General features: G+C 36.1%; 1 protein-coding gene across 9 annotated transcripts in view; it reads right to left on the reverse strand.

Moving 5' to 3' along the window:
- Positions 1-21370, reverse strand: part of CDKAL1 (CDK5 regulatory subunit associated protein 1 like 1) — a 459847-nt gene that overhangs the window by 367281 nt on the left and 71196 nt on the right. For all 9 annotated transcript variants that reach the window (XM_011362830.2, XM_011362832.2, XM_023532244.1 and 6 more), the window contains one exon: positions 2929-3013. In XM_011362830.2, coding sequence (XP_011361132.1) covers positions 2929-3013 — 85 coding nt within the window. The remainder of the gene's footprint in view (positions 1-2928; positions 3014-21370) is intronic.

Here is a 21370-nt window from a genome sequence, read left to right on the forward strand (position 1 = left end):
AAAAAAATAAACAACAACAACAAAAAACACTGCACAGGCAAAAAGAAAAAATAGATTTTATAAAAATAAATGATATTGGAACAACTCAGTATCTATATTATATGGGAAAAAAATCTAAAAGGTGAACAGGAGCTACATGAAGAAATTATAAACCCTTAGAAAGTCAAGGAAGAATTAAATACTTTATTCATGGATTGGAAAACTCAAAATGTAAAGATAGCAATTCTCTCAAAGTCATCAAGAGACTCAATGTAATCACAATACTCAAATCAAAGTCAGTGATTTTCCTTCTTGAACTTAAAACCTAATATTAAATCTATATGGAAGGGCAAAGAAAAGTCTTAAAAAAGAAAAGGTACTAGCATTCCCAAATATAAATCTATACTAATTATGACTGTGTAGAATAAGTGCCATAATAAATGGATCAGTATAACTAACCAGCCCAGAAACAGACCAGAGCATCTATAGACGCAACATATGAGAGTGGATAATACATAGATAAAAGGAGAAACAATGAGTTTTTAAAAACAAAAACAAAACAATAAAAGATACTGGAACATTTGGTGTCTACATGGAAAAAATTAATTTTTAAAAAACTTAAAATAAAATAGGACCCAATTCCTGGTACCATGCCAAAAAAAAAAGAGTCAACTCCAGATGGATTACAAACCTAAATGTAAAAAATAAAAATCATTAAACTTCTAGAAGAAAATAATGGAGTTATCTTAATAACTTCAGGGTAAGGAAAGGTTTCTTAAACAATAATAGCAGAGACCCATAGGAAAAGACCAACAAATTTTAAACCAGAATTAATCTTCATCATAAGATACCACTAAAGAAAGTGAAAAGATAAGCCACAGTTGATATTTGCAACATGTGTAGCATGTAAGAATTAGTAACTAGAAAACATATAATGTAGCCCCATAAATAAATAATAAAAAGACAATGGAAAAAAAAAATATTTAAAAGCCATTTCAGGAAAAAAAAGAAAATCCAAATGGACAATAAACATAAATTGATGCTCAACATCATTAGTAATCATGGAAATGCACATTAAAACCACATCAGATACCATCTCCACCACCAGACCGGCAAAATTTAGAAGTCTGACCACATCAAGTATCAGCGAGAATTGAAACGACTATATGCATGCTTTACTGGTGAGAGTAAACGCTGGTATGTGCATTTGGGGAAAGGGTTTGGCAGTACCTACTAAAGTTTGAATATGCACATATCTGTGACCCAATAATTCAACTCCTAGGTATATACCCTAAAATAACTCTTGCACATGTGCGCTAGAAAACATGTTCAAAAATTCATAGCAGCAGTGTTCATGCAAACGGAACACTGGGAAAAACTCTATCAACAATAAAATGGATAAATTGTGGCAAACTCAAGCAACAAATGTCCAGAGTTATTTTACATGCACAATGCCAAAGAAAAGAAGCAAATCTCAGAACGCAAACAGCAGAAATCCAATAAGTAAATCCAAAACAGGGCAAAATTAAACAATATATTGTTGAGAAACACACTTAATAGGTGATAAATTTACTAATAAAAGGGAATGATTCACAGAAGTCAGGAATAAAAATTACTTTTTAGGGATATGACTGAAAGAGGGACAAAGGATTTCTAAGGTCTTGACAACGTCATATTTCTTATGCTCTGCAGTAGCCATACAGGTGTTAAGTTTATTATTATTATTTAAGCTGTATAGATTTCATGAATTATATATATATACATACACACATATATGCACACACACACACACACACACACACACATATTTCACAATATAGCCATTTGCGGAGAGAGGGGAATGAGTCTGAGAGTGAAGTTAGGAAATGAAGAATTTTTAAGTGTGGCTAGGAAGACAACAAGGAAAATGGGACAATAGCTAAAAGGGGCACAATGGGTACAGGGAGCTGATTAGACCTGAGCATGTTTAAATACAGATGAAAAGGCACCAACAGTTTGGAGAGGTTGAAAATATAGGAGAATGAGGAAATAACTGATAGAATGAGGTTTCTAAGAAGGTGGGTGGGGTAAGATTCAGAGCACAAGTGGAAAAAGAAATACTTGTTTCACTTTAACTTGAGGGAAAAAAGTTAAGAACCAAGGACTTAGATGTTTATTTCCCTCAACAAACTGTACTTCTCTTGATAGCCAGGCATTACTAGCATCTAGAACAGTGCTAATGGGCAGGTAAGTGAAAAGAGGTAAGGACTGCTTTTGGGTAGTTTTAAAAAGTATGTACTAAATGACCTAGAAGAGAACACCATTAATACTTATACTTAATAATTACTCAAACCACCTATTAGCTAACTTCACAAATACTCAAATCACCTACTGGAAAAGTCTACATTGAAGTTTCATCATCAGATAAATTCAAAACAATATAATCTCAAAAGTCCAACGCAGCAGGTAGTTCCATAGTGTAGTGGTTAGCACGTCTGCTTTACATGCAGAAGGTCCTGGGTTCACGCCCCAGGTGAAGCCACGGACCATACTTCGGGTGTGGGTACCCAGGCCTTGGGTACACTCTGCAAGCATGTGAGAGGGGACGCTCCGCCTTCAGAGATCCATAGTGTAGTGGTTAGCACATCTGCTTTACATGCAGAAGGTCCTGGGTTCACGCCCCAGGTGAAGCCACGGACCATACTTCGGGTGTGCCAGGCCTTGGGTACACTCTGCGAGCATGTGAGAGGGGACGCTCCGCCTTCAGAGATCCAGTTCTTAAGGGGAAATGGCAACATCCATAGATCAGGGGTGGAAGTGGGGGAGGAATTAAAGGAGGAGGGGAGGAGAGTCCAACACATACTTTTTAAATTCATACTGAATATATTAGCAATCTTTTAAAAACTAATTTCCTGAAATTAACTCTTATGTCGCTTACAAAGAATAAGAAAAAAATCAACTTCTACTTACTTAATTGAGTTTCTAAAGTGGTCTTCAGCAGGGTTTTTCACAGTACAACTATTCAGGAGCCATAAATCTGCTTCTGATGCATTTTCTATTAAAAAAATGAATACGAAAAAGTAAGTATCACAATCAGTCAAAAATATCCAAGTGCTTACTCAGATGGCACTGGAACTGCTGGAGAAGAACAGAATAGATGTAGCAGATAGAATCAAGTAAACAGGCAATTACAATATAGTAGGTAACTGCTATAATATAGAAATATTCATGAGAAATAAATATTAAAATGTATAACCTTTCATTTAAAATATAAAGAAGATCAGCATTTACTTCCTAGATTTTTAATACTTGAGAGAATTTAATAACTTCTAAAAACTAAAGTGAAACTGGTCTAATCTTACCTCTGAATATGAAATCGCTTCTTTGGGGGCTGCATGTTAATATTTTTCAAGCACATGTATCATCAGCTTGAGAAGTTATTAAAAATATAATTTGTCTTCCTTGAAAAGTTAAAGATTTACCTCAAAGTGAGGCTTTTATTCCTCTCAACAATTTGATTAAATATTGTTATATACCATAATAAACTCACTAGCAATGCAACAAATCACCTAAACCTATCGTATTTATAAAAATGAATTTATAAATGCCTAAAGTGCTTGATGCTATTCCAACTACCTTGCTGCCTAGAAGAATTTACACATTAAAATAGGATTATCACAATAAAAGGAAAACCAAAATTGAAAACTGCAGCACCTTCAATGGTATTTCAGTAAGAATAGAAGCTGTCAAAGGATATAATAACTAAAAGGACATACAGATGTCTGTGTTACAACTTCTGAGAAGATAGTTTCAAGTGAGAATATTACATGAGAGGGAGGATGAGCACATCGAAGCTTCTAGAAACTTGGCAAAAATGTTTTTCCCCAACATTTTATTATAAAAATAATGAAATATTTTTATAAAGAGGCAAGGTCCAAAAATTCTTGAAATGCTAAAAAGGTAAGGAAAGCTCCTTACTATACATTAGCTGAATACTATGATCCTTCCTAACTCATCTCACTTCTCCCACTCATAGCTCGCCCATCCATAGTATATGTCCCACCCAAGAGCCAGAGTGGTCTTTTATAAAACATAAATCTAATCATATCACTTCCCTGCTCAAACTCAGAGATGATGAGTATTCACCTATCCCCTCTAGTTCTCTCCAAACTATTCCCCACAATGCGACCTGAAAGATATTCCTCTAATATCAGTGTGATGATAGTACTCTTACAATCTTTCAATGATTGCATGTTGATATTCGAGGCCTATCCAGATCTAGCCACCTCCTCAACTTCAATATTCATTTATCCCTATATTCATCTGTCCCTCCAGCCACACCAAACCACCTTGAGTTCTTAAAGCTTGCGCTAGTCTGTGCTCCTAAAATACCTTTATTTTCTTTACAAAATGACAACTCATAAAATACCTTTATTTTCTTTACAAAATGACACCTGCCTATCCATCTGCCTAACTCCTATTCATCCTTCGGTTTCAGCTTGAAGTTTGTTAAATGCCTCTTCTCTGCACTCCCATGGCAGATTGTGCACAGACTATTCTAGCACTTTATGACTCTGTATTAAAATGATTTATTTTCCAGCCTGTTTTTATCATTATTTATGAGATACTGAAGACAATTTTATCTGCTGTTCTGTAAAAGTCCAGGACCTAACGCAGTGATGGGCAAAGAACAGACATCCGAAGAGCCATGGAACACCAGTAAGTACAATAAGATGACAGAGAAATAATATGTGAGACCACATGCACATGGCACTTCTACCAACGTCCTACAGCTCTGAAGGTCATACTAACAGTCTAAAATAAGTTTCAAGAAAGTCAGCAATTTAACAAATATTTAGGGCTGAGACTTGACTTTATTCATAGCTATATCTAAAGTACTTATTACAATGTCCGGTACACAGTTGATGCTCATTAAATATTCACTGAACAAGTGTTGAATTTTGAAAGATGAAGCGAAACTATGAGCAATGTATTATGCAGACAAGAAAAAGTCATGGATATCTGCTAACTAATGATAAAAAGAGAGATTGTAAATTTACTTGAAACAAACAATCATAAACCTAAAGACCTCTCAAGGAGAACTTCAGCAATAAATAAGGCAAATCATTCTACTTTCTCTAGAATTTTGTCAATATTCAAATGTACTGACTTTTAAAATAATGTAAATACTAGGCTGGTGACCCAGTAGTTGTAATCAACAAGAAACCTGTGAATGTACCAAAATGCTCACAAAAATTACCTAACTTTTTCTTAACCACCCTTCAAAAAAAGAATGTCTCTTGTCCAATGAACAGTTTCTTATTCAATTATTTCTGAACTTGGTTTTTGGTTAATTCATCTTACTTAGTATTGTCAAAAGACTGTTCCATTTACAAGCATAAATCAGTCACTGAACAACCAAAACACAATGAGAATTTACTATGTGCCTGTCTTTATTCTAGGTAATGGGAATGTGGCTGTCACAAGAGTTTCTACCTTCAAGGAGTTTATAGTCTTAAGGAGAAAGTCTGATAATAACAAAAAGCAGGGAAACAAGATAATTTCAGGCACTGGTCAATGATAATAAAACAATAAAAGTGGTTAATGGACAAAGAATAATCGAGGGGGCGTGTTGCTGGTCAAAATAAGTCTCCCTTAGAAGTTCAAATCTGAATTGGGACTTAAATAATGGGAAAGAATCTGCAGAGATAGGAAGAAAGAGCTTTCCGAGAAGATACAAGAATAAAGGCCATGAAACAGGACCAAGCAAGCTTGCCGTGTTCCAGTAACAGAGAGAAGTGAGATTAAATATAGGGAGAGTAAGGAGAGAAAGGTCAGAGGGGCAGGCAGGAACCAGATTAGGTTGGCAAGAACTTTACATTTTATTATAAGTGTAACAGGACGTCACCACTGGGTTTCAAAGATGAACTTCTACTTCAAAAAGACCATTCTGGAAGCACTGTAAAGACAAGACTATAGATGGGGTAAAATTAAAGACAGTTGGGGGTACTACTGTCTTTACCAGTTGGAAGTGGACACACTGGTTAAAAAGTAAGTGAAAGACCATGGACTGAGATTACAGCAATGGCAAGAGTGAGAAGTGAATGGAGGCAAAATCAAAAGAACTCACTGAGAGATTAGATATGAGTCATGCAAGTGGTTATCAATAGGATTCCTGAGAACATGGAAAGGATTTTGGCCTGAGCATCAGTTCTTTGTGGTGCCATTTATTGCCATGGGGAGGGTTTGGAAAGAAATAATCTGGGGACCAGAAAATCAATAGGGGTTTTCGGCCATGCTATATTTGAGATCCCTATTAAATATCCAACTAGACATACCAATCAGCCATTTGTATATATGAAACCTAAGCTCAGGGGGGTCTTTCAGGCTAAGGACACGAATGGGAAAATCGAAACCCTAGAGAAGATATCTGAATTTATAGAACTAGATGAGGTCTCCTAAGGAGAGGCTATAGATGGGGGGAAAAGACAGAGAAAAAAGTAAAAGAACAGTAGTAGGTCATCCAAAGGTCTGGTAGAGAAGTTGAGATGAGAAAAGGGCATTGAAAAAGAAGAGCCGAAAAGAGTATAAAAACTAGGGAACATGGTGTCACAGAAATGCAGAGAAGAAAGTATTTGAAATAGGAGTAAAAAATTATATTAAATGCAAAGAGTTCTGGAAAGATATATGTATAAATATTAGCATTATTAACAGGATAAAATGTCCCTCCACACTTTTTCATTTTCCTTTCTCAATTTTGAGTGCTTGTTTGCTCTGTGCCAACCCACAATCACGCAGCAAAGGCCCTTTTTTACTAACACAGAAAACAAACTCACTACAAAAGGAGAATAGGAGAAAAACAGTGTATGGCTATTTTCCAATAAAAAATACTGATTACACATGTTTTGTCCCCTTATGAACACATTTACTGGCTTCTAAGATGCCATCTACTATAAAAAACACTATCAACTTTGTAACAGCTCTTCAAGAGGAGTGAAACGTTACATTCGTGTTCTTATCAATTTTAAGATATATCCTAACTTCAAACATTGACATGGGGGGCAGGACGTGGGGTGAAATGCACCCGAACCAAGAAATAAGTTAGCTTAGCATGTCTACCTCGGAGTGGCACCATCTACAAAAATCAAATACCAGAAGATCTGCCTTTCCAGAACCTCATCACCCACAGCAAAGTAAGTGTTCAAATACACTACCACTAGTAGATGATTTGGTTATTAAATACCTGAGAAGAGAAGGTTAACACCTTATGGCCTTGCCTTACTTAGAGCATTCACGTCAAGTTCTCCAGTGCCTGAGAGGAAGAAGCAATATTACAGAAGAACCCTTAGGGAAAAGGACTAGGTAGATGGAAAAGAATGGACCAAGGAAGGGAAAGGCAGTAAGAAGACACCACACTTATAGGCACAGACTTGGAGAGGACCCAAAAAGAAGCCAACTACTTTGAGATTTGGCCCACAGCACTGTTAATCCCCGATGTGGAGCTGAAAATCATCTGTACTTTAGCCAAATATTGCCAATACCTGATCTGGGATATCAGGACAGTTTGGAAGCCTACAAACTTTAGGCCAGCCAGATGAAATCTAGACGTCAAGCTCTGATCATTTATAGTCTTCCATTATCACACCATAGTGCTGTAATAAATAGCCTTGTGCATATATCATTTTGTTATTTCTTCCCAGATTATCTTTGGAGACAAGTCCAAAAGAGTGGGATTGTTGGGTCAAAGGATAAATTCATATGTAATTCCATTACATACTATCAAATCCCCTCTATATGGGGTGTGTCACTTTGTAGTCCCATGAGCGGTACATGAGATTGCCTGTTTATCCACAGCATTGTCCATACAGTGTGCTATCAAACCTGTACGTTTGCTAATCTGGTAAGAATCAGAATGCTGTGTGAGGTTTTAATGTGCATTTCTCTTATTATGAATGAGTTAAGCAAAATCATTTGCAGGTTTTTTTTTCAGTTTTCGATCTGTTCATATTTTTCTATCTAGTCATTTTCAACTCAAGTTTTAACTTACTAACTTAACACACATAAATATACTATCTATACAGAGAGGATATTAATTATTTATAACAAGTTACGATATTTTTTTTCAGTTTATCACTTCACTTTTTTATAGTTTCTTCATACCTTTTTATTTCAAATATCGAATTTATCAACCTCTTATTGCTTCTGGATTTTTAATCATAATTAGTTTCCTCTACTCCCAGATTACTAAGAAATTCACCCGTGTTTTCTTCTAATACACATACGGTTTTATATTTAGATCTTGATTTATTAGGAATTTATCCTGATATACATTGATCTCTTTGGATTTTTGAAATGCAAGATGAAATAAGATCCTATAGCCTTACATCAAATTAGAAAATATTAAAAAGTGTAATACTATCTAATGCTAGCAAAGGAATGGGGAAACTGGCAACCTCTTTCTCTGCTGATAGTAATCTACACTGATGAAACTCTTTGGAATGCAACGTAGGAATATTTATCAAAAATTTTAATGTGCATCAGAATTTCTCCTACATGTGGTTGTAGGACACTTGCACTACACACACACATATTTACATACATACACACAAATGCAAAACACATATATACATAAATATACATAAATTTTTTAATTCTCCTTGAAGCTTATTGACAAAGCAAAAGACCTAGAAAGCCTACATAACCATCATAAGAAAACTGGTTAAATAGAGACTGCAGCAAAATATTATTTAGCTGTTAAAAAAGCAAGATAATCTGTAAGTGCTTATTTATAATAATCTTTGTTATATCATTTGGTGAAACAGTGGAAGGTGCAGAAGAGTAGGTCTTGTATTTGTGATTTCATTTGTGATTTTAAAAGAAAAAGAAAAATTACATTCTAAGCAAAAAAATTTCTAGAAGCATATATATGATTTTGTTTGAGGTGTTTGTCCTTGGAAATAAAACAAAGGTTCGGTTGTCCTCCAATATAGTGCTTGTGTACCTTTTATATTATTCTTTTTTAAAATTGTATGGGCATTAATTTTATAATCTTATAAAATTTAATCATGAGAAGGGACACATCAATATTTAATTTATATTCATCTGTATTGTTTGAATTTTTAAAAGCATGTGTTGCTTTTTTCATTTAAGAAAGCTAAGCAAGCCTTTTTATTTTTATTTTTTTAAGTGTCCTTTTCCATAGAGCTTAGAGTCAATAATGTTCTTTCATTTTAAGGTGAGAACTATTTTCCTGCTGTGATCCATCAGGAAAACAGTGACCTGATATACATTTTCTAAGGGACTTTTCTCCCCACTGCTAAAAGCTTTTGTACTCACTGAACCAAGAAAATGATGGTCATTGACACACCACCCACTTTGAGTGTGAGGATAGAAAAACAAACTATTATTTGTTTTAATCGAAACACATTTACTTTCCAAACTATTTCATATACACAAAATAAGTTACTTTTAAATCTAAAGTAATAAAAATCTGATTAGTAATAACGATAATAGCTAACATTATTGAGTATATATTGTGTGCCCAGCAATGAGCCAATCATGTCATTTTTTTTTTCCATTTAATCCTCCAAATTTGAGGTCAGTTCATTTTTTGCTCCAATTTTATAGAAGGGAATCTAAGACTTAGAAAGCAAAAGTAACTTGCCTAAAATCACACGGCAAGAGGACAGGCCAGGATTAGAAATCCAGACAAACTGACTCCAGGGACTGTAAATTTAAGGAAATTAGAATGCTTCATTAGTGGCTCTTTGCCTCTTGATCAAAACTAATGCAGACGATATCTGCGAACAAAATACAGAGTATTACATGGTCTTGAGGTTGCCTCAAAATATTTCTAAAAAGACTAATGATTAGGCTTCAAAAAGAACTGTTTGGCTATTTCCAAAATTTCCAAGATCTTGAACATGTCAGCTCTTGACCTTCGGTCATCAATGAGATACATGCAAGTAAAAAGAGAATTAAAAATGAGTACAGGGTCATTACTCCAAAGCACAGGCTGACTCTCACAACAACCAATCTTCCCTCCAGCCTGCAGGCTTCTGCATAATCATGGCATTATAGAAGAGATGGGCATGGTTCACATGAACACTACGCAGGACAAATCATTTGTCTTACACAACTGTTCCATCTGAAAGTCAACTAGAGGAGCAGCATAAAATAGTAAGAGGAAACTATCCATAGATTTAGGTAAGGCCGATATAAATAAAAATTCACAGAGAACAAAGAGGGAAAAAAGTTCGATCGTTTTGAACCCAACGGATTTGGGGGTGGATTTTTTACTACAATGCTTAATCATACCCAGAGTGTGTATTTATATTAATACAAATCACTGAATGCCTACAAAAAAATTCAAGGAACAGAGTATGCTTTAATAAGAGACTTTAAAAGACCTTTAAAGTGCATCTTGAAAAATAATTTCTTAAAACCAATAAAAGGCTAAATGAAAATGAAAAATTCTGGTCAATGGATTAATATTATTCATCTACGTTTCACTTACTGTTCTTTATTGAGACTGTGCAAAACATAGCATGGAGTAACCAGGTTTTCAAAGTCTTTTTAAAAAGCATTTAAAGCGATCCACGAGAAAGTATTCTCCCTTTAGCCAGCTAGGGTTGGAAGATAGGGAGGATGAGATGGTGAAGAAGACAAGAACGAGTAGGAGAGAAGATGAGAGAAAGAGAGAAGAGACAGACTGACAAAGAGCATCTACAGTTCCCAGTTGGAAATACTCAGAGCAAAAATTGACCCTCCACTAATCAGCGCTGGCAACTGGTGTATTTTTGAGTAAAGTAGTACATCGGAACTCCTGGGGGGAAGTATTTATTCTTGGATATAACATACATAGTAAGATTGTTTTTTTAAAATACAGGTATCCTCCACTTTTCAAAAGTTGACATTACGCCACTTCACTTTTACAAAAGACCTCCATTAAAATCTGTTTTCACTAACTAAAAGAAATTCAAAGAGGATTTCACTTTATAAAGAGAGGCAAAAAGCGAAAATAGCATTCATTGTTTGTTTTGCAGAAACAAGCCATTATAGATTATAGAAGCAGCATGAACCCCAAGCATTGAAAGTAGCACTGCTTTTACTATACGTTAGTGTTATTTTCAGTTTTATGCTATTTGGTATGATTTGATAAGTTATTTTTTGGGTCTCGGAAAACTAAAAAACTTTTCCATACAAATTAATGGTAATTGCTTCTTCATTTTCTGCCATCTCAGCTTAGGAAAAATTTCATAAGAATGCTCTACTTCAGAGAGCGGAAGCACTTTGTAGTCTTGCTGAATGCTTCGCAGAAATAAAATGAAGAAACCATGAGTCAGCTTGAACTCTGTTCGCTGTATAAAGAGAAAAGAACATTTTTTTTTCTTTTAAATGAGAAATAATAGCTGGAAAAACTCTACCAATAACTACTGAAAATTAATTACATAGCTAAGTAGGTCTGTTAATAATCAAAATCAGAGTGGAAGACAGAACTTTTACTTACTACGTATAATAGAACATTGCTAATATTCTCCTGTCCTCTTTCCAAATTAAATTGCTCTGTTGATCCTGACACATAATTTCTTCAGAAGTTAGTGCATCTAAAGAATCACTAACAGGATGTCTATTTCTACATTGTAAATAGGTTTATAAACTAAGAGGCAATATACACACCAATTGGACTTTATAGGGCACTTCATGATCTGTTCGCCATGCCTCTACTCTAAGCCACTGCTCACCAGGTCCATCTTGTATGCTACGTTCCTGCCTCACTGAGCTTTTAGGCCTTCAGCCATAGTAAGCAAAACTCCAAATTTGAGAAGCCCAAAATCTAACCAAAAAAAATTGGCAAAAAATGTGAGCTGAGAGTTCACAAAAAAAGGAAACACATATGCCTCTTGAACATACAAAAAGATGCTTAACCCCATTCTTAATAAATGAAAATTAAAACTGCACTAAGGAAAAAAACTGCACCATTTTTCACTCCCTATATTGTCAAAAACCCATAAGCCTAACAATACACTTTGCTGCCATGATTGTGAGGAAGCAAGCACTCTCTCGCATTGCTGGTGGGAATGTAAACTAGGGCAAATATATGTCCCCTGATCAAGAAGTTCTAAGAATTTAGCCTACTACAAACATACTTGCACCGGTGCAAGGTCATTCATTACAGCATTATTTGTAACAGTAAAAGGTGACTGCTTAAAGACATTTTAGTGTATTAAGAATTGAGAGTCCTTTAAAGCTCCTTACAAAAAAAATACCCTTTAAGTTCTAACACAGATCTCCAGACATTATCTTTCAGAGAAAAGAATATGATACTAAAAAATATATACACTACACTACCACTAGAAATCTAAAGTACATATTCACATTTGCTTTTATTTGCATAAAAAATTTTGGATGTACACCAGAAACAAGTAACAATGTATGGAAACTAGGAAGAAGAAGAAAGAACAGAAATGATGGGAGACAAGGTAAGAGGAAGACTTTCTCTTATATAACTTAAATCTGAACCTATTCAAAAATTAAGTATTTTCAAAGTAAAAAAGCAATTGTAAAACCTATAGCTTGTCTTAAACTTCCTGCTATCTCCGCATTTATCTCCTTTCATAGTCAAGTATCTCAAAAGAACTGTCTCTTTGTGCCAGTTCTATGTACTGTCATCTCTCATTTGCTCTTCCACCACTTCATTTTGGTGAAGACTTAACCACTCACCATTTCCATGAAACCACTTTCATCATGGGAACTGATATCAAATGCCACAGACAGTAGCACAAGGCAATTAAACACTCCTTTCTTTATGGTATCAACAGCATCACTCTGCTGTTTTCTTCTTACCTTCCTAACTTCTCTATGTTAAATATCTCCCTCTGCCTTCCATGAACAGAGGTCCTTAGGACCTTCTCATCTACTCACTAGATGGTTCCAACCATCTCTCTCTTGGTTCTGAATACTACCATTACCATGAGAGATGACACCCAAATTTATACTTTCATTTTAGACATCCACATGAGCTCGCTGTCCAACTCACCTAATAACATCTCCACTGGAATGTATTAAAGAAATATTAAACTTGACCCAAATCATTTCCAAAACTGAACTCTCAAATTTTCATCCTTGTATTCATTAGGAATACAGAAATCTGTCTAGGCATTAAAATAAAGAAAAATTAACAGAAAAAAAATGTGGTTACATGGTTGACACCAAATGGGGAATGGTGAAGCAACCCCAAGATAACAACAGGAAGCCATGACCAACCTAAGGGCTAGAGCAGGGGCCCCCAACCCCCAGGCCATAGACCAGTACCGGTCCGCGGCCTATTAGGAACTGGGCTGCACAGTAGGAGGTGAGTAGCAGGCCAAAGTTTCATCTGTATTTACAGCCGCTCCCCAGCGCTAGCATCACCACCTCAGCTCCCTCAGAGCATCAGGCATTAGATTCTCACAGGAGAGCTGATTTCTGGTGCCAAAAAGGTTGGGGACCGCTGGGCGAGAGAGACCCACCAGAAGAAGTGGAATTATGAGCTCAGAAGCTGTGATCATTTGGCAGGAACTAGAACAATGGTGGATGCTGCCATCAGGAGCTGGGACTACAAAGGAGATGCTGTCTGAAAGGAACTGAACCGCAGGAATGAAATGGCCTCTTCCTAAGACATGAACCAAAGCAAAAAGCAAAAGGAAAATACCCTATCTTCTCCCCACTCCCACTCTTCAGTCTTCCATCAGTGTCTCCTTTTGGCTATATCTACCCACAACGCCAAAAAGGTTAAGTAAGATTGTGAAGTGCAGTTCCATGCAATAAAGAAGACAGAGAAAGTGAGGAAACTGAATCTTAGCACTAAAGGGCAAATGACTAAACCTTACCTGTCCCAGTCTTCCCCATCTCCATAAATGGCACATTTTCCCAAACACTGAAACCAGAAACCTGGGGGTCATCTTTAATCATTCCTTTCACCTCACCATCTCCTACAGCAAATTCAAAGGCTTTTACTTCCAACATAATGTGAATACATCTGTTTTTTATCTCCACTGCCACCGCCCTTGTAGAAGTTATCATGTCGTCTCACTTAAATCATTGCAATAGTCTCCTTCCTCCCTATGGATGGATGCCATTATGGCAAATTACAAAGCTATCAAGGAACCAAAGGAAAATAAGAGTTATTTTAACAGTCACAGGTAATCTATATGTATTGAATAATTGAAAACGTGAATAAGATTTATACAATTGGCAGCTATTTGAAATTATATTTTGGTAAGACAGAAAATAAATCATTACTGAGAACTTACTACACATAAAATAGAGTTGTTAAGATAATACAATTGTATCCTTTTTTTTTTTAGAACAACTCAGCAAAATGAAATTCTGGTTTATTATTGGACAACACTGTTTCACACATACATCAAGCATACAAAAACAAACAAACAAATAAACAGCAATTACAAAGACCAAAAAAAGAAAAAATAACTTTTATCTTTGGACTTTTTAACCATCCCAACTACTGATAATATAGCTAAACAAAACAAAAAGTTACAGGCAAACTGGGAATAAAATTGTTTTGTTGTCATTTTGCTTGTTTTAAGGTATTTTTTTCTGCTTTAAGATTATAACAAACATGGTCACACCACAAGCAGAGTCAGATATAGGACACAGAATACTCCAAAGGTTAGTTTGGTCATTGGAGATCATTAAAAATGGCTAACCCTAACAAAATATATAAAAATATGATATGTAAATTAAAAATACAAATTTCCCTACTTAAAGTACTTTTAAAAAAAGAAAAAAGAAAAAAAGCAGGGCCTTGGAAGTTCTTTTTTCCTCTCCTATTACAAATTCACATGCAGTTTTGGTTGGGAGGTGAAAGAGCATGTGTCATCTGTGGGTGACACCGCCCATGGTGGGCAGCTAGGCAGGCCTCTCTACTTGAAGGTGACCATGTTTAGATTATGAGATGGGAATTGGGAGGTGGGGTAAATGAGATACAGTGGACTTTTCTTTATTATTTAATTTTTTCCCTTTTGCTATCTAGTCATCCTCATCGATCTTCTGCTTCTTGGGGTCAACATCATCAACCTCATCATCTTCAATGGCTTATTTGCCCAAGGCTGCCTCAGCCTCCTCCTCCTCACCATGCCTCTTTCCTCTTCATCATTCACCACACTGTCAGCCTCCTTCTCCCCATTTTCCTCATTAGTGTTCCCATTAGCAGATGCGTCTCTTCCACTCTCCGCCTCCCCCTCCACTGCTTCTTCTCTTTCGAGTCCTTGGTGGACATCTTGGAGCTGCTGTTCACTGCTGCATCTGACATGGTGGGGCACATCTGTGATCCAATGCAGATTTTTTTTTAAAAAGCCAGAGTTTGGGGAATCTGGTGATAAAGATGCCTGAGTCCTCACGGATAGAGGAGGTGCACTGAGTAGGTGGCTGCAGTGAATAGGGAGCCAGACCCAGGACAATACAAAGATGGCTTTTCAGAGCAGCCGGTCTAACAGTATCTTTAAATTCATGTATTCCATGGAAAATTTCCTTCCTATTCAAATATTATAAAAATGATATACTGAAAAGCGTTCTGTTTAGCCAAGGCGTAAATCCTACCCACCAAGAGAAATGACTCACTAGTATATTTGCTATAAACATCTGGTATCTGTTCAGATTATATACAACCTTCAATGGTTTAGCACAAATCAATAATGTAAGTTATCTGCTGGGAATGGTACGCTTCCAAGACCAATTCTAGAACACAGAAGTAGCTCCCTGAAGGGAAGTTTAGATTATCTGATGAATATTATCTCTATTACAAGAGCTACCTCTGTATTTGACCCATCAAATTTACCGGGTCAAAACAACCACCAATTTGGTAACCAAAAGAAAAAGACCCATAGGACACTGCCAAGGGAGGAAAGATCCAAATCAAAAATGAAGCTATACACTTAGAATAGGTTTGCTAGACTTCAAAGTATAAAGAAGAATAGCATCGAAAATCTATGAATGAAAAAATGAAACTGAATGTGAATGAACTTTAAGCCCAGTGTCCATATCACATCAATGTTAGATATTTAGAATATGATCCCTGGAAAGAAACAAAATGCACCAGTTCTATATCTAGTAGGCACCAATAATTGTTGTTCAAGTAACTGATAGATATCCATAAATAATCTCAATAAGGCAGTACCAAACTTTCTAAAATTACAAATACGCTTTATCAGTTTGAGACAAAGAATAAGTAGCTACAAAGAGAAGAAACAATATTACTTTAAAAGACTATTTGGAAAAGAAGAACTATTAGAAAACCTTACTCATTCATCCCAGTAGCAGGGGACTAGCTGAAGAGAAAAGTGAATATTTAATTAGCTGACACCACTGCACACAGATAGGGAGAATTATCTTAATAAACTAAGATTATTTAACTAGAATTTGACTCGTGAAATGCATTAATTTTATCACCTTTTAAAACTAATATTGATATCCTTTAACTCCAAATCTACTTTTCAGATTTAAACCTTATTTCTTTTAGGTGATTCCAATTTTGATTACTTAATTAATTTTCTACTTACAATGTCAAAAATAATGTATTCTAGTCTTAATTTTGCTTCAAAAACCTAGAGATGATATAATGAACTATTAAAATTCAATGATAAAAAGATAAATAATCCAATTAAAAATGAGCAAAAGAGATCTCAATAGATATTTCTTCAAAGATATACAAATAACCCATAACCACATGAAAAGAAGCTCAACATCGACAGCCATCAGGAAATGCAAATCAAAACTACAATGAGATACCACTTCGCATCTATATAGAATGGCTATAATAAAGAAAATTTGTTAAGTAATAACAAGTGTTGGTAAGGATGTGGAAAAACTGGAAACTGTACACTGCTGATGGGAATGTAAATAGTATAGCTAATTTGGAAAATAGTCTGGCATTTCCTCAAATTTTTAAGCAAAGAGTTAATTTAATATGTGATCCAGCAATTCCTCTCCCAGGTATATATCCTAGAAAAATGAAAATGTATGTTCACGCAAAAATCTGTACATCAATGTTCATAGCAGGATTATTCCTAAAAGCCAAAAAAATAGGAAAAAAACAAAAATCCATCAACTAATGAATGGATAAATTGTGGTATAGCCAGACAATAGAATGGTATTAGGCAATAAAAAGAAATGAAGTACTGATACGTTACAATATGGAAAGACCTTGAAAACATGTTAAATGAAAGAAATGAGTCACAAAGTAATACATATTGTACAATTCCACTTAAATAAAATATCCAAAGATCCAGAATTGGTGATTGCCTAGGGCTGAGAAGACTAGAAGACCAAGGGATAACAGCTAAAAGATGTAGCGATTCTATTTGAGGTCATGAAAATGTTTTAAATTGACTGCGGTGATAGACGCACAACTCTGTGAATATACTAAACCTACTCAATTGTACACTTTAAATGGTGTATAGTATGAGAACTAGTATCTCAATAAGGCTGTTTAAAAAAACAAAACAAGAAGAATAACAAAACTAAAGACAAGTTTGAACCACATCATCACCAGTTTCCATTTCCATACCCTTTGCCTAAAAGTCTCTTCCACCCATCTGCCCTAGCAAACTCCAACTTAACATTTTCAGCTCGGTTACATGTCACCTGCCCTAGGAAACCTTCTCTACCAGTTCTTCAGAAAGAGTAAGGCACTGCTTCTCCTATGTTCACAGATGAGCTTGTGGGACATCCTGGCGAAGACTCATAAATATACTCCTCAGCCCTGCTTAGTATGATTCCCCTAAAAGACTATATTCATTTTTAAATCCCCAGGGCTCAGGACTTAGAAAAGAGTATGCTCTTAATTGTGGGTGTAAGGCTGGCAAGGAGGGAGGGAGAGGAGGAAAGAAAGAGAGAAAAAGACAAAAAGCATAAATAAACAAAGGGGCTAAGATCAGGGCAGCAGAAAGGCCTGTTAATGAGTAAGCATCCAGACCAAATGAGATTAAATCTTGTCAGCAATCAAAAGTTAACACTAGAGAAATACTTTCAGCAGAAGCTGGAGTCAAACTCTGATAGAGAAATCCGGTATTTCTTCCAAGGATCTTCTTGTTCTAACAGGAACAAAGACAGCAGCAACATTTCATTCTATAGAACACCGTACACCAAGAAAAAAAATGTACTTACAAAAATATCATGGAAAAATGCTTTTTTCATTTAACAGACATTATGCAATCTACATATATAGTTAAAATTATTTAAAAAGTTAAATAAAAAAAAAACCCTATGCATTAAAAATAGATTAGAAGGAAATGTACCAAAATGTTAACAGTAGCTATATTTAGATACTGGTACTCATGTTCTAGAGATCAGGTCTTCCTAGATTCCACAGGCTTTCCAACATATGTCTGGGCCTGACAAGGCAGATCTTATTCTCCAAGATTGATCCCTACCATCTGGAAGTTCTTATAGGCCTCTGGAGACATGTTCTGTCTCATCTGACTGGCTCATCTGGAATTGCTGGCTCCTCAGCACTGGCTTAAGCCCCAAGGGTCTTCTTCATCCAATTACTCAACAGAGGCCCAGGTTTGGACCTGGCAAGCCAAGGTTCTAACATTGGCCTGAAGAAGGCTATTTCAATAGTGCAGAGATTGGGTAATAAGGACCAGAAGTAGGCTGTTAATTACGGAGAAATGAAGGCTAAAGTAGAAAAGAAGTTTTTGCAAAAACAAAAGAACTTAGTAACTGACTAGATACAGGAAATGACAGCAGGAAGAATTAAAGGTTTCTAACCTAAAAGACTAATTCAAAGAGTGACAGCAGTAACATAAATGGAGGTAGCACTAGGGAGGAGCAGGTCAGAGAAGAGTGTAACTTCAGTATTAGATGTCTTCAGTTTAAGATACCTATCCAGTGCTGTACGCAAGCAGAACTGTGCCACAAACAATTGGAAGAGCATGAAAGAACTCACAGAAGGACAATGGTGCTGATATCACCAAAGATAACAGACAGTAGATACGGGGGTAAGGAGGACGACTGTGTGTGCACCAGGGTTCAAAATCATCAAGAAGATGAAAATATGGCACAGAGGTATAAAAGGTAGGACTTCAAAGAGGACTCTTTGCCTGACTGAGTAATGGTGACAGAACAATGGATTTAAAAAGGTAGTGAAAAGCAAAAACTATACTGACCTCTTCAGTGCCTTATGAATCAGAGGGAATTTGCCTAGAAGTCACGAGAACAATTAAAATGCTTGACTTAATTTCCTGCAGATTTCCATTTGACTATGCAATAAATTAAAACTAAATAACCACATTTGCATAGCATTTTATCACTTGTAAAGCTTTTTCAAATACAATATATCACATCAGCTCCCCAAGAGCCCCATGAGGTAGGTATTTACAATTCCCACCTCATGGATGAGGAAACAAGAAAAGATAGATGTTGTGACTTGCAAAGAGCCCACATAAACTGAAAACCAGGAGGCAAGGCCAAGACTAGTCTTTCGTTCTAAAGGCTGCTGAGCTGAAGCACTTTGAATCTGCACTACCAATTTTCCCTATGAGGTTAGGTGTTGTAATATGGGCTGTCCTTATTACCATGTACAGGGACTATTTCTTTCATGATACCCAAAACAACTATGCCTGTATGTTTATTCACAGATTATAGTCATCTATTTTTTACTAACGAAACTAAATTTTACTTTTAGAATGTTCTAAATTATCTCTAACTACTCCTCATGAAAAGAGTTATAATGGAGAAAGAAGTGAGAAAGCAAACAACAGGGACTGAATAAGAATTTAACAATTAAGAGGAGACTGGATTGCCCTTACTCTCCCCACCCTTCTATGCCATTTCAGTACAAAGCCATCAAGAGAGGCTGAACGAGGAGTAGCAGTGCTGTGCGATGGTGGGTGACCGACCTTACCTAAGGAGTAGAGGGTGTCAGAGCATGAACAGGCTGAGAAAGGCATCTATATGGAAGAGTGACAGCATGGGGTATCAGTGTGCAAGAAGTAAAGAGGGTGGGGGTGACCACAAAGGAGAGTGTCAGAGTCTGAGCAGAGTGAAAGCATCCATTGAGGCAGGCGGCCTGGCCCAGGGTCTCAGAGCCCAAGCAAAGCAAGATGGGCATCTCTGTGGGGGCAGCTGAGCGTAGGATGGCAGAGCTGTAGCATAGTGAGATAGGCATGTGCACCAAAAAGCAATCTGGCCAATGGTGTCTAAGCCCAAGGAAGTGAAGAAGGCATCCACGAGGGGCAGGTGGTAGCAGCTGCCTGATGTCTGTTGTCAGAAAATAAATAGGGTGACAGAAGTATACACACAGCAAGGAAGCCCTGTCCAGTTTTAGGAGAGCATGCCCACAGGGTGGTGAATTTCAAAAAGAGTGAGGAGGGTGTCCCTGCTGAGAGGCACAAGGTACCTGAGCACAGGGGTTTAAGAGACAAGAAAGTTTGATGAAGAACAGAACATTTACATAGCCTCAGAGAACCTTCTCACAAGATACATGTTAACTACACAGGGAAAAAAATTACTTTACAATGGAAAATCTCAGCATACATCACCTTAATCAACTGATCAAAGTTAACATCACCGGTAATGGCACAAATCAAAGTCAGGTGCCACCTGATAGGATGCACCGAGAGGAAAACGGCATCACTTTTGAAGATATTCTTGCCAAAGATGCATAACTTGAATCTACTCATACAAACACAAATCAAGGGTCAATCATTCAAATAACTGGTGAATATTCAAACAACTGGTGAAATATCAAGTAACTACATGCCTTAAAAATATCAAAGATAAAAAAGAAAGTAAAGAGAGAGAAAATGGAACAGATTAAAAGAATCTTAAAGAGACATGACACTCAATGCAAAATGTGATCCCAAAATGGATGTTCTTGCTACAAAGGATGTTATGAGAATAACATGAACAATGTCTGAGGATTAGCTGGTACTGATGTCTAAGTGTTAATTCTCTGCTTTTGAAAGCTGTGTTGTGGATCTGCAGGAGAATAAATTTACAGGAAACAAACACTAAAGTATGTGGGGGTAATGAAGCATCAAGTGAAGAGTTTAGAAATGGCTCAGAAAAAGACTTTTTCTGTACTGCTTTTGCAACTTTTCTATAAACATCATTTTTTCCTTTTTTTTTTTATAATTTTTGAGGAGATTGAAGAGGCAGGCTACTTGGCAATATAAGAATATATAGCTGCCACAAAAAAAAATTGTAAGAGAATAAAAGGCACCATAAAACATGGAACATGACTCTCTTATCCACATGAAGGTATTTTTTCCTTGATAAGAAATTAAAGGTCAGTTTTATGGGAACAATGTCAGTGGCAGGACAAAGAAAGGTACTGACAAAATGGTGCTTTTTAAAAATGTTTATATTAAAGGAACATTTACTTAAAAGCCAAAGAGAAAAAAAAGAA

Source organism: Pteropus vampyrus, unplaced genomic scaffold, assembly GCF_000151845.1.
Source record: "Pteropus vampyrus isolate Shadow unplaced genomic scaffold, Pvam_2.0 Scaffold80, whole genome shotgun sequence".
In the NCBI taxonomy this organism is placed as follows: Eukaryota; Metazoa; Chordata; class Mammalia; order Chiroptera; family Pteropodidae; genus Pteropus; species Pteropus vampyrus.